Source organism: Schistocerca cancellata, chromosome 3 (assembly GCF_023864275.1).
Source record: "Schistocerca cancellata isolate TAMUIC-IGC-003103 chromosome 3, iqSchCanc2.1, whole genome shotgun sequence".
Taxonomy (NCBI): domain Eukaryota; kingdom Metazoa; phylum Arthropoda; class Insecta; order Orthoptera; family Acrididae; genus Schistocerca; species Schistocerca cancellata.
The window spans coordinates 436,678,483-436,692,345 of NC_064628.1; the positions used below are offsets into that span (position 1 = coordinate 436,678,483).

Genomic DNA, 13,863 nt, shown 5'->3' on the forward strand with positions numbered 1-13,863 from the left:
CAAAAATCACAAAGTAAAAATTCGGTTTCCTTCGTCTAATAAACTACAACAAAAACTAATACATAATATAAAGTGTAATAATGATCCATATTCAGACTCTGGAATATATAAGGTAACATGCCAGGAATGCTCCATGTTCTACCTAGGACAAACAGGCTGAAATTTCAAGACCAGGTACACAGAGCACATTAAAGCGTACACACACAACAAACACACTAGGTCAGCAATAGCAACACACACAATACAGGACACCCATTTGGAAAAAGAGAGCAAAATGTCAAAGTACTCCAATGACTAAATAAAAGGACATAAAATGGATTTGTTAGAAGAACTGGAGATATATTCACATTACAGAAAATTTGAAGATAAAATATTGAACAAAAACCTTGAAAGTGAATCAGTGAATTTCTTCAGATGTTTCAATAGTATACTTAAATAAAAATAGTGAAAGATAGGAATAAGCACAGTTGTAAAATCAATATAAGTAATTTATGAGCCAAATTGTTAAGATAAATAACCTATGTACAAAAGCATATCATAATCTACGGAAGACCTGAAATGTTACCTATGTGGACTACTTGTAGGAAGATCTTTGTAACTATTTGTTTCTATAAGACATTTTTGATGTTTAGAGTGTACAACAAGCTGTGTGTGATGTTTAGTGTGTGTGAGACTCTGCACAAATGGACCATTAGAAAACTGTATGTGCAAATTCTCCTAAATTTTGCCACTAACATCACCAAAAGAATCAATAACCAACTAAAAAATCGCGTGTTTCTTATAAATTGCAATAAAAGTCAATGAAATGAAGCAGACTCTCACACATTGACAATATCAATAGAAATGGCTTAATACACACAAAAAACACACTTGAAAATGGGAATCATTTCCTGAAATGCATCATGCAAAAAGTAAATTAAGAAAAAAAAACACTGGTAGCAGAAGATTTATTTATAAACAAACCTATTGTTTTCACAGTCACAGGCTTTCAAAAACCATTTATAATGGATCAAATCAAAATCCAAGACCAGTTGTACCAAGGGACCCAACAGAAATACAGTATAAAGAGGAACTGAATAACAATGTGGACCCACCTAACTTAGAGGAGGTGAGAAATGCAATGAGGAAATTAAAGAACAACATGTCGGCAGGAACAGACGGCATCCCAGCAGAATTTTTCAAGCAAGGAGGCTCTGAATTGGAAAGGAACATCCTGAAACTGGTTAATTTAGTATGAGAAGAAGAGGAAAATACTCAAACATGGAAAGAGGGAATTGCATACCCTATATATAAGAAAGGAGAATAGACGGAATGCAGTAACTATAGTGCAATCACACTGCATAATCTAGGATGTAACGTCCTTTCTAACATAATGTACGAATGGAATGACTCCTTCCAACAATACAGAGGAAAACAGGGCCACACCAGTGTGGATTCATCCCTAGTAAGTCAACTACTGACCACATATTTACCCTAAGGCAAATTCTGGAAAAAAAAAGAAAAGGAATATGGGGTCAGAAAATATAATCTTTTTATTGATTTAAAAGCAGTGTAAAATAGTGTACACAGAGAGCAAAAATGGATTACAGCAGGGTGATGCACTGGCATGCCTCCTATTCAGCGCAGTGTTGCAGAAGGTGATGAGAGAAGCGAATATCTTGAATAGAGGAACGATTTTTTATAAATCTGTGTAGATGCTGTCCTACGCAGATGGCATCAATGTAGTAGCAAGACCTCTGATGGCAATGGAAGAGACATTCACCACACTTGAACGGGCCAGAAGGACTATAGAACTAAATACCAACAAGCAGAAAACAAAATATGTAGCTGCTGGGAAAGTGCACAGGGATAACATGCCAGCCAAAATGATGATGGGTAGTTATACCTTTGAAAGAGTCAATCATTTCAAGTGGTGGTGGTGGTTAGTGTTTAACGTCCCGTTGACAACGAAGTCATTAGAGACGGAATGCAAGCTCGGATTAGGGAAGGATTGGGAAGGAAATCGGCCGTGCCCTTTCAAAGGATCCATCCCGGCATTTGCCTGAAACGATTTAGGGAAATCACGGAAAACCTAAATCAGGATGGCCCGAGACGGGATTGAACCGTCGTCCTCCCGAATGCGAGTCCAGTGTAATCATTTCAAGTATGTGGGTTTGATTGTAACCAGTCTAAATGATACCTCCTATGAAACATAGCAGAGAATAATTGCAGCCAGTGAAGCTTATTTCACCTTAACAAAGCTTTATGTTCAAGGCTCCTGACTAGAATCCCAAAACTATCTATAAAACATTGATCAGAGAATGACTTTGGCTCCTGCACCATCAATGACACCATCTCTACCAGTTCTGGCTGAGCCCATCAATTGCTTGCCAACAAACTACTGGTCCATTACCATCCAGCTGAACCTGTTGATGCCCTGGGAATGTCCCATCTGACATCCTCCGATCATTGTACCAGTTCAGCCAGCCCGGCCCCCTCCGAGTCCCTCCCACGCCTATCTGCCTCCCCTGTTCCACATACATTTCCCGGCACTCCTCTATCTTCTAACTGATCATTATCAATGTTCCCCACCTCTGTGCCAGTCCTTCAGCCTTGTGAGTGCATCTGCAGCTCATTGTACTTTCCACCCAGTTCTATGCTTATGGTCCCATGACCCAACTATTGGATTTCCCATAAGCAGCTTCCTACCACCTGACAGCCTTGTTAGACCACCTCATGTCATCCCACTGGTGGCCGCCATAGGTTGAGCCATGCTTCCTCTGGTTGCCAATACCTGACATCCCAGAGGCACTATCATCCCACTGGCAACTGGCATTGGTCAAGCCACACTCCCATCAGCCACTGATTACTGATGTTGACACTGTTGTCTTCATGGCTACACCCTCATTACCCATCTCACTGAAATGCCTTCTTTCATCCCCTTGGTAGCCGCCATTGGGTGAGCCTTGTTCCCACTGACCACCAATGCCTGACATTACGCAGGCACTGCCATCCCTGAGTTCACATCGGGCCCTCATCAGGCTGCTTCCCATGGCCCCCCATCACCTTCCTTGTGCTTCTGGTGTTGTTCCTGCAGATAGTGCACATTAAATGGGTGCTTACATCTTACGTCTCACGTCCATGCAATGATTTCAGGGGCAGGGCTTCGTGTGTTGCAGACCACCAACAGCCAGTCTCAGGCCAGCACTGCCGATATTCAACAAGCTCCCATCTAACATAAAGTAAGCAATTGGAAATTCCTATCAGTTCTAAAGAAACTTAAAATTAGCTGAGCTTTGAACAAACCATCTTAATATTTTGATTGAGAGACACAGAAGTTTTGTTACATGGCAAGTAGCCATGTTTGTTATAAAGCAGTATGACAAGTAAAATAGTACTCCGTTATTACATATGCAAAAAATATTTTATTTAAATATACTATTGTAATCAATTCAATGTTAGGCCATCAATATCAGATAATACACAGCCATATGATACAATTGAGGAGGTAGCAGCTGTTTCCAAGATAGCAGCTTTCTTATTAATTTACTCGATTGAATTTATATGACATAAATATGAAGAACATGAAACAGCAAAGTGACATATAATTGTTAATGCAGTATATTTCTATGATGTCTTTATCTTAGCTTAATGCACCTTGACTCATTCCACATTCCTGAAGGCTCTCCTTGATGAGATCAATGGAATGAGATGAATGAGTGAATAAATGAATGAACATTTCCTGAAAGTCTTCCCAAGCACCCATGCACCATTTCCTAATGAAACACGGAAAGGGGGAAATGGTTATTGTACCAAAAGTACCCTCCACCACACAACATTAGATGATGATGTCTTTAGTGCTCATCACAACATTAGGTACATTTGGAGTATAGAGGTAGTACATGTATATCCATAGACAAAAAGAGGAAAGAAAAACCTCATGGCACAACTTTACTAAAAGAAGGGATAGGTTGATACACATCCTGAGGCACCACAGTAAATTAATTTGGTAGTAGAGAGAGAGAGAGAGAGAGAGAGAGAGAGAGAGAGAGAGAGAGAGAGTTTTTAGGGCGAGATGATAAAAATGTACAAAGAGACAAAGGTGTGAATACAGCCACTAAGGGGAATTCCAGTGGATCTAGGTTGCTGTAGTTACACAGATATGAAGAGACCTCTACACGAGAGCTACATCAAACCAGTGTTTGAACTGAAGATCATAGCAACAACAGAACAAAGTTTACACAATTCACAGCCTGATGGTGTATGTCACTTCTTCCTTAAGTCAGCTGACAACTGTGATAACAGGAAGCAAATTTGGCTTCAAAGCTAAAATAAACATAACCAAATCACAAACTAGCAGACTCCATCTGACAAAACAAACACTGACTATGGGACAATGACCAACAAACAGGAAGAAGAGTGCCTGAAGTGGATAATGTTACAGAAATGAGAAGAGTAAAAGAAATCAAGCAAGAGTAAAATACACTCTTGTCATTCAATTGAAGAGAGGTTTAAAGCAGCTCTCCACACTGGTCCATCCTGTGCAAGTCTCTTCATCTCTATATAACTACAACAATTTCCATCCATTTGGAACATGACTGTTGTATTTGAGCCTTGGTCTCTCTCTCTCTCTCTCTCTCTCTCTCTCTCTCTCTCTCTCTCTCCCTCTAAAATTTTTATCCTCCCACACTCCCTTCCATTACTGAATGAGTCCTTGGTGCCTAAGGATGTGTGCTATCAACTGATCTCTTCCTCTACTCAAGTTGTGCCATGAATTTCTTTTTCTCCCAATTGGGTTCAGTAACTCCTCATTAGTTCTACAATCCAGCCATTTTGTCTGAACTGTTTATTGTCCACATTTCTCTCCTGTACAAAGCTACTCTCCAGACAAATACCTTCAGAAAAGACTTCCTAAAATTTACATTTATGTTCAATGTTGACAAATTTCTCCTTCAGTAATGCTCTTCTTGTTGTTGTCAGTCTGCATTTTATAATAAATTTTTTAATTCACATGTCTATTAATTATGCAAACAACAATTTGCATTGTGTGTTTCTTGTGTGGTCAAGTTCATTTCCACTATATATGAGTGTTCATCTCTGAGCACTGAATATCTTCCTATCCACTAAGACATTTAAGCAATCAGCAATACAGGTAACTACAGCTAGAAGCTTCATTTGTAATTGTGTACTGACAACTTTCTTTTCTTAACTAGGTAGCTGTATATCGGTATAATTATTACATTACACTGTTATATCTTGTTTATTGTCTTTATTTCCCCACCCAGTTATTAATATTGTCTGTTGTGTTGTATATTTAATATATTATGTACAAGGTGTGGATAAAAGTTATCAGATGGACAACACTGGGAGCATTCTGGCAATGGTGTGTTTTTCTACTTGTGTAAATCAAAGTGTTCATTCCTTCCAGATGCTAAGTCTGAGTTTCAGCTCCACACAGCCATCTAGTTATTTTTGAGTGCACCATCAGTGGAGTTGTGTTTTTGTTGTGTGGAACAGTAGACTTTAGAGCAGTGTTATGCCATCAAGTTTTGTCATAACTTGGGGAACCCATAAGTGTGACCTTCAAAAGTTGAAACAGGTCGATGGGGAACACTTCTTATCAAGAGCACTAGTTTTTTGGTAGCACAAATCATTTTTGGAAGGCTGAGAATGCATTTAAGATGAACCTCACTCTGGGAGGCCTTCATCTTCAAAAAAAGACAAAAATGTCAACAAATGTGTGCATGTTTTTGTGAGATCAAACTGACATTAAAAACCTCACACCTGAGCACAAGAAAAATCAAAGAAATGTGTGTTGATCTGCTTAAGAGGATTGTCAGTGACCATGAATGGTTCAGTCGTGTGATTACAGGTGATGAATTCTGGATTTTGGAGTAGTGTCTTGAGAGAAAGTGGCGAAGTGAGGAGTGGCCCACTGAGACATCTCCTTGACTGACACAAGCTTGAAAGAACAGATCAAAGATAAAACACTGCTGATTTGGTTTTTTATCAGTAGGAGTACTGTACATAGAGAATTTGATCCTCCAGGACAAACTGTCAATCAAATATTTTACAAAGATGTCCTTGAAGGGCTCAGGAAGATGGTGAATCAAGTGAGACTGGACACTGGAGGCAGGTGGATGCTGCTTCAGGACAATGCCTTATGTCACATAGCCACTTCCATCACAGAATGTTTGGACCTCAAAAGGCATTCCTGTTCTGTTGTTCCGCAGCCTTCCGCACGCCCACCCCTCCAACCCCCTCCCGTGTCTCCCTCTGTTCACCTGATATGAGGCCTTGTGACTTTTTTCTTTCCTCAAAATTGAAAAATGTCTTAAAAGGACATCATTTTCAGACTCTGGAGATCATTCAGAAGAACATGACTGACTTGTTGAAGACCCTACCAATTGAAGCTTTCCAGCACTGTTACCGAGACTGGAATAATGACTCTGCTGGTGTGCAGCAACTGATGTGAACTACTTTCAAGGTGACAACATTATTGTTTGAAAAAAATTAAAAAAACTTTAGGAGATAAAAAATCAGTTTCATTACTTTTTTCACACACCTCATATATTTGTCATTTATGTATGCAAATTTGTTTACTTGTTATGTGTATATACTTGATGAAACCCATATCATGTACATGATCAATGGTTTATTTGTAAATGCTAATAATACATTTGTAATCTGTGACAAAAAAGACATGGAGCTTCACTGGAACAGGTACTAAATAGACAACAGAAATAATCAAACTATTCAAAAGAAGTAATCCTGGTGGCTACAAATGTTTCTACCAACTTATTTAAACCTTCCTTTATATTTACAACCAGTCTATAACTCAAAGATATAAGTGCATATCAAATAAGAATCAAAATTAAATCTGGTGGCTGTGGTAGTGTATGAAAACGGATAGTGATGAGGATGTCTGGAATAGCATTATGATGCCACAATTAGTGTGACATTAACACTCAAGTCAGACAACCATGTGTGAGTAAGAGGTACAAGTCTGTTGGACAATGCATAGCCATCAAATTTCTCATGAAAGAAAGCACCAAATCAGTGGAAATTTTTAGGAGACTCCATGCACACTTTGGGAAAGAAGCACTTTCAAAGACACCCAAGTGTATGAATGGCATGAAACTTATGTGGCAGGAAGGGTAGCTGTGGGAAATGTACTCTACCAAAGAAGACCGCGGAAAAGCATCATGGCAGACATCATCATGCTGCATAGGGTCTTACTGCAGATCTGCCCATAAATGTTTCCAAAATAATTTCAGTGAAAGGAATAAGCTATGGAAATCCTAAAGCCATCTTCACTGAAGAACTCAACACTACTGTGATTCTTTTGTGTGACAATGCACAGTCACACTTTGCTGCTTTAACATGGGAAAAATGTGAGGAAATACAGTGAGCAATTCTGGAACATCCTCCTTGCTGAACTGACTATGAAACTTCCAATTTTAATCTATTCTAAGTTCTTGAGTAAATGCCATTCCCTCTGAGATACTCTCTCAGATGTTTCACTAGACAATTTGCATTAAAATTTTGTGCTGGTATTGTTTCATTCAAATTTCTGAAAAATCAGACCTTACAGTCTCAAATTCTAATCTGTGCACAGTGCTTTTCTTAGTTCTCCTATATATATCTCCAAGATAAAATACATTCTCATCATTTCATGCCACAACTTAATAATAAATACTACTGAGACTTCCTCTGTTAGCCTATCATAGACAACTAATACATTGGGATCTTTTATTTTTTTTGCCCTCATTCACATGCAAAGACTTTTCATTTGAAATAATAAGTAACTTACCCAAAGTTGTCAGAAGGGAAACAGCAAAAAGCAGGCAACCAGCATAGCTCCAAATCCTGCCACCACCACCTCCTTCTCCATAGCCCTCTTTCACTGCTGCTAGCATACGATTTTCATATGATTTGAAGGAAGCACTAATAGTTTCCTGCCAAGCAGGATCCAATGGCTGGTCAGTGCCAGCCATTGCTTTGACTGTATGTTTTGCTCCCACCAAGTGCTGTAGCTCTGTAGATAGCTGTCTTTCATAGCAACTACGTGCTGCAATCAGGTCCAGTGCCTGTTGCTCTTCATGCGGACCTTCAGTACTGTGGAATGCAGCTGCCCCTAACAATGCCCATATCACTAATAATATTCCCAAACCACACTGGGAGAATGCCCATCGACCCACCAGTCTAATGATGAAACAACACTGGCAAAACTCCCATTCACTCTCATCAGCAGTACAACCACAGATTGGTAGAAACCTTAAACGGTACTGTGGTGAAGGGGATACCTGGACTTCGACAGAACGAGTGCTTGTGTAGTGTCCACTTTTCAAACTTGCATTGTCAGTGCTGTATGCCTCTACTTCAAGCTGTGCATCACCCTCTTCATCTTTTGCCAAGTCTTCTACTGAACTTCTGACCATGATATGTTTCTCTGTTTTTGTGTGATGTGTTATCTGTGGCTTGTCTCCATATTCAGTCATTGTGCTACCAGGTTCAGTTACCATTTCATCATGCAGATCTGCTCTCATGTGTTGTTCTTTTATGAATGGTGGTTCTGCTTCTTCTCTTTCACATTTTTGAGGTACCACAGTTTCTTTTTGAAAAATGTGGCATTTAGAAGTTCTTTCTTCTTGTAGAGTGTAGTCATCATCTTTAGGATATATCTGCCGATGTCTCTTATCACTTGTACTCCTGGTGTTGCATTTTGCAAACCTACTGGCATTCACCTAAAAGTGATAAAAACAAAAACATGTTTGTCAGTGAGAATGGTGATTATTGGTAAAGATACAAAATATGTAATATATGTTGAGTCTTAATCGCCAATAAAACAGATATTCACTAGAGTATAAAGAGTCACAATTTAATGCTAAAAATATTCTAAGGACATGTAAATATACAGGGCATAGATGATAACTGCTTACAATGTACCATGTAGGTGTAAGTCAAGATGAGATGGACAATTTGATATAATTCCACTTGTCCATCAAGCCAGCAAACAACCTCAAGAGTCACCTAAGTTACAGCACAAGTGCAGAGTGCAAAATTTTTAATATCCTCTTGCTATCTTATGCCACCGATTTTCATTAACATTAACCTTTCTTGTAATGGTAACAAATGGAAAAGGCTTTTGAACCTGCTATGCAAGAGCTAATTACTTAAACTCAGAGGAAAAATTGCAATGCAAGAGCTAATTACTTAAACTCAGAGGAAAAATTGCAAAAAGACATCACCAATAAAGCGTTTATTTTAACAACTGGTTTTGCTAAAAGTACATTGTCATCTTTGGATCTGCAATGGATAGAACCAAGATGACAGGGTTATAGGTTTACAAGTCAAGTATAAAAATGTACAAAATTAATTTTCCACACACTTGGAAAAGTAACACACTTTATGCTCTACAAATTTACATAATCTCTTCTATCTGTGATGCATATTTTATCACATCACAGATACACATGTGAACATCATGAAAATAACTGGATACTGGCATGCCAAATTTAAAATGAACAGTATGTACAAACAAAAGAATAATGTCCTGAATACAAGTGCTCATGCTCACACATCATCTGGCTACAGTCTGAGATGCAGGGTAATACAGCTATTCCATAAGCCCACCAGGTGGCACTGTGGTAGTACAGTTTGGAAGCACTGTGTGTAAAGCCCAGGCATGAATATCTAATACCAAGTAACTGTTAACATGCTAAATGCAAAAAAAGAGCTTTCAAAAAAACCATATTTATGTACAAATCATAGTCCAAATCAGAAACCATAGTATCATACAACAAACAATTTTTTATAAAAAGTTTTAGGGAAATCTTAAGAGACTCCATTATATAACAAGTAAAACTGGTTTATATAATAAGTTTATGACATATATAGTAAGTAATCAATGCAAACATTTTTCATATTCTTCAACATACATTTATAAACGGACTCCAAATTGTCAAATTTGTGTTTAGAATGACAATCTCAGAAACTAAATCTACTAACTATTCAGATTCCATGTGAAGAAATGGCAGTATATACTCTTATTATATCTTATATAGTACACGACTATCAGTAGCGTATAATGTCTAGATACATGACAGTGTGTCGCCCAATGTCTAGGTGAATCTATATTAATAAATTGGAGTCTTAAGATCCTCCTAAAACTTTTTATAAAATTTTGTTATTTTAAGACCACTATTGTTTCTTATTTGGATTATGCTTTGTATATAAATAATTATTTTTTGAAAGCTTTTTTTTCAATTAGCAGATTAACAATTACTTGGTATTGTATATTCATGCCTGGGCTTTACACACAATGATTCCAAACTGTACTACCACAGTGCAACCTGTGGGCTTATGTAATAGTTGCTGTTTTTGTTCTGCATCTGAGGCTGTAGTCAGCTGTTGTGTGAGCAGGGGCACTCTTTATTCAGTGCAGTATCCTTATGTTTGTACATATTGTTTATTTTAAATATGATATTCTGATATTCAATAGTTTTCATTTGTTGACATGCGTATTAATGATGTGACATGTGAATTTGAAGAGCATAAGATATGTTATTGGTCCAAGTGTATAGACAATTTTGTACATTGCTATACTTGATTTGTAGACCTATTTCACTGTCAGCGTGGTTATGTCCACTGCAGATCCAAAGATGGTAACATAGTCTTACTGAAACTGGTTGTCAAAATAAATGCTTTTTTCGAGATCTTGGCTTTTGAGGTTTTTCTTGTGAGTTTATTATACTGCAGATGGCCCAAATTCTGGCACAATGTCAGGAATATATAACTAATTACTTTCCAAATTTTATCTAAACTCAACTGTTACAAGCACAGTAGCTTTATAACAAGAGGGCCAGAGAAACAAGATGATTTAATTGTTAATTTTACTGTTAAAATTCACAAAACTGCAAGGTAAAATTTATACAAATGTTAATTTTACAGTTTGAAAATGCACGATTAACCCGGTGGCATTGTGCTTGTTCTGTAGCATAAGAGGCTTTTGCAAGTCAATCTGAGCTGGTTTCATGGCTTGAAAGATCACAATTGTCCTATATCAAATTCTTTGTCTCAACGTTCTCTACAGCACTATGGCATGTTGAAAACAGTTATTATTTGCACTCTGTACATTACACATGCTTTTAGAAGGGGAACAGCAAAATCACTGAATACAGACCTGAAAATGCACACAGTCCAAAATATTTTGTGCTGTGCAAGCAAATTGGGTTGTGAATAAGAGCTGTTTCTCCTGTGTACAGACTTAATTCCTATGCCTTTCCAGAAGTGTAATTTTATATATAAAAAAGTATTTTCTAATCATCATGTGGACTCTATACAAGAAAGTTATATGAGGACCATGTTGATCTCAGAAATTTAGGCAACTTCTAACTCCGATTAACTCTAAAAATAACTGTTGAGATATCTGTATTACATCCTCTGCTCCGACATTACAGGGAAAAACTCTTGCAAAAGGTGTGGTCAGAACTTCAAAAGCATAGGTGATACTGAGTGATACAGAAACTGGTACTCAGTGGCTAAACAGCAATGGCATTATGGCAATGAATGGCATTATAAATCTGTATATGGACTAGTTGGGTGGAACATTGTTTGCTGTTCAGGCCGTGGCAAGCTTGTCAGCATATCTCAATACCTACTACCCTACATTGCAGACACACCATTCTCTGGTCTCCTGATACTGAATAATTGGCTACTGTCAGATTGGCAGCACTGTTACAGATTAATGGGTTTCATACGGTCATAAGTTTTTGGGAGTCATCAGAGATAGGAATAAAGTGCAACAAGGTAGCATCCTGGCCTGAGAAGCCCCAGGTTAATCAGGTTTGAGATTATGTACTGAAGTGCCTTTGGAAAGAGCAGAGGTTATCAGAGCCGTATGTCCAGATCACAAAGAGGTCATCAATGAATCTGAACAAGACAAGGGGCAGTAAGTACAAAAGGGCATATGGTGCCTTTTGTAAACATGTTTCCATGGACCACTATGTCTCCTCATCTGCCATTAATTGGTTACAAGGTCTTTGAAGCATTGCACTCCCACACAATCACTATAATCTGGTCATCTCAGCAAATCAGTGTTGCCAGCCACTGCCAGAGAATTGCAATTAGGCCTCGGAAGGGCCACAATATTTGATTATTCTATAAGGAAACGTTACAAGAAATAAACTTATGATATAAACTTTCTGTCCATGTGACCTGCTTAGAATGACAGATTTTCAAAGTTCTCTCCCTGTTAGTCTATTCCCAAATCAACATGCACCTCCATTGCTAAAGACCAGTGTTCTTCAATGATGGGTCAAAATTTCCTATGATGTGAAACAGTGGATGAGTAATTTTCATAGACGATGGGCGAGTGGTACACATCAAATATTCTCCATCAAGTCAACAGATGCACGCAAAGTTCTATGATGCCAACTGCATAAATTCACTGAAATGCATTGACATAAAATGATATCAGAAAAATGCATTTAATAATAAATGTGCTGTGAAAAAAGAAAAGAATGCGCCACTATCACAGACCTTTCTTGTAAGTGACACTTAAAATTTTAGTCAGGCTTGCAGGTGTGCATGGAAAGCCTAATGACTAAAGCAACTGTACATGATAAACAAGATCTGTAGATTTCAATCTCACTCTGATACAAATTTTAATTTCTCATCACATTACATTAGTCACATTCATGGAGTCCATAGAGATGGATCCCTAGGACGTGGAAAGAAGACAATAATATACACTTTATGTAAGTGCAATTTAATGACATAACATTGTGAAACATGATTGTATTTCATGTTATTATTAATTATACTACAACCCAAATATATATTTTTTAAGACTTTCTGCAAAGATCTCTTCAAGGGAGTTGCCCCTTAGAAAGTTCTTTGAGTCTTAAGGTCCCACACATGGCCCACACTTTATAGTGCTTCAGCAGGTTCATGAAGGACTAGTATCTGACTCCTTTCCATATTGATATTAAGCCCTTGAAGCCTTTGTAAGGGTTGTTTTTCATTCTAGTATTATATTCATGCTTTGGATGATTTTTAAAGGATACTTTCAAGTATTTCATGAAATAACTGTCAGCATACCAAGTTCTTCAAAGAGATATCGGCAGGATTCTTTTAGCACGTACTGAATTCTGAAAATATTATGCCTGTAATACAAGTCATTTCCACCACACACACACACACACACACACACACACACACACACACGCCTGTACTTGCTGAGTTATACAGGTACAACTCAAGGCTTGGGAGTTTCTAAACAGAGCATACTTAGCTGTAGAGAGAAAAATTCATTCTATAAACTAGCTATTTCTCTACACTACTGTTTCTTCCATGCATGTCAGTCTCACAAGGTATGTAGGAAGTTCATAAAGTAGGGAAGAGCCACGGGCATCGTTAACGGTGTGAGGGGGGGGATCATGAATCATGCCTTGAGGGTTCCTTCAGTAAAAGTGTTGCCCTTATAAGGCAAGATTCCAGGTTTAGTTTCTGGTCCAGCACACAATCTTAATCTAGTAGGAACGTGCACCCACTTCTCATGTTTCATTGTTTAGGTTGACTATTTTTAGAGTTTATAAGTTTAATGAGTAGTTCTGTATTTTTGCTATGTTCTGAATCTTATCAACATTTAATGATGATCCATTTTCCTTGAACTTGCTATTGATGTCTTCAAATATTTCATTAGCTGTTGTTTTAATGAGAGAACTGGTATTTTTTTTATGCCTTTACTAGTCTGCAAAAAATTACAAAATTTTTACATCCTCTGACAGTTAAATTGAAAGGTCATTTATATATATCAGAACATGTATCAGCCCAAAATAAAATCCTGCAGTACAACATGTTTTACTATTCCAAGTGCCT

General features: G+C 37.8%; 1 protein-coding gene and 1 long non-coding RNA gene across 5 annotated transcripts in view; one reads left to right on the forward strand and one right to left on the reverse strand.

The window, feature by feature from the left end:
* LOC126175183 (uncharacterized) overlaps positions 1-13,863 on the reverse strand; it is a 273,671-nt gene that overhangs the window by 73,608 nt on the left and 186,200 nt on the right. For all 4 annotated transcript variants that reach the window (XM_049921776.1, XM_049921775.1, XM_049921777.1 and 1 more), the window contains exon 2: positions 7,793-8,726. In XM_049921776.1, coding sequence (XP_049777733.1) covers positions 7,793-8,726 — 934 coding nt within the window. The remainder of the gene's footprint in view (positions 1-7,792; positions 8,727-13,863) is intronic.
* LOC126175184 (uncharacterized) overlaps positions 2,951-13,863 on the forward strand; it is a 50,313-nt gene continuing 39,400 nt past the window's right edge. Inside the window, exons 1-2 of the long non-coding RNA XR_007535538.1 lie at positions 2,951-3,221; positions 6,335-6,466. This is a non-coding gene — a long non-coding RNA (uncharacterized LOC126175184). The remainder of the gene's footprint in view (positions 3,222-6,334; positions 6,467-13,863) is intronic.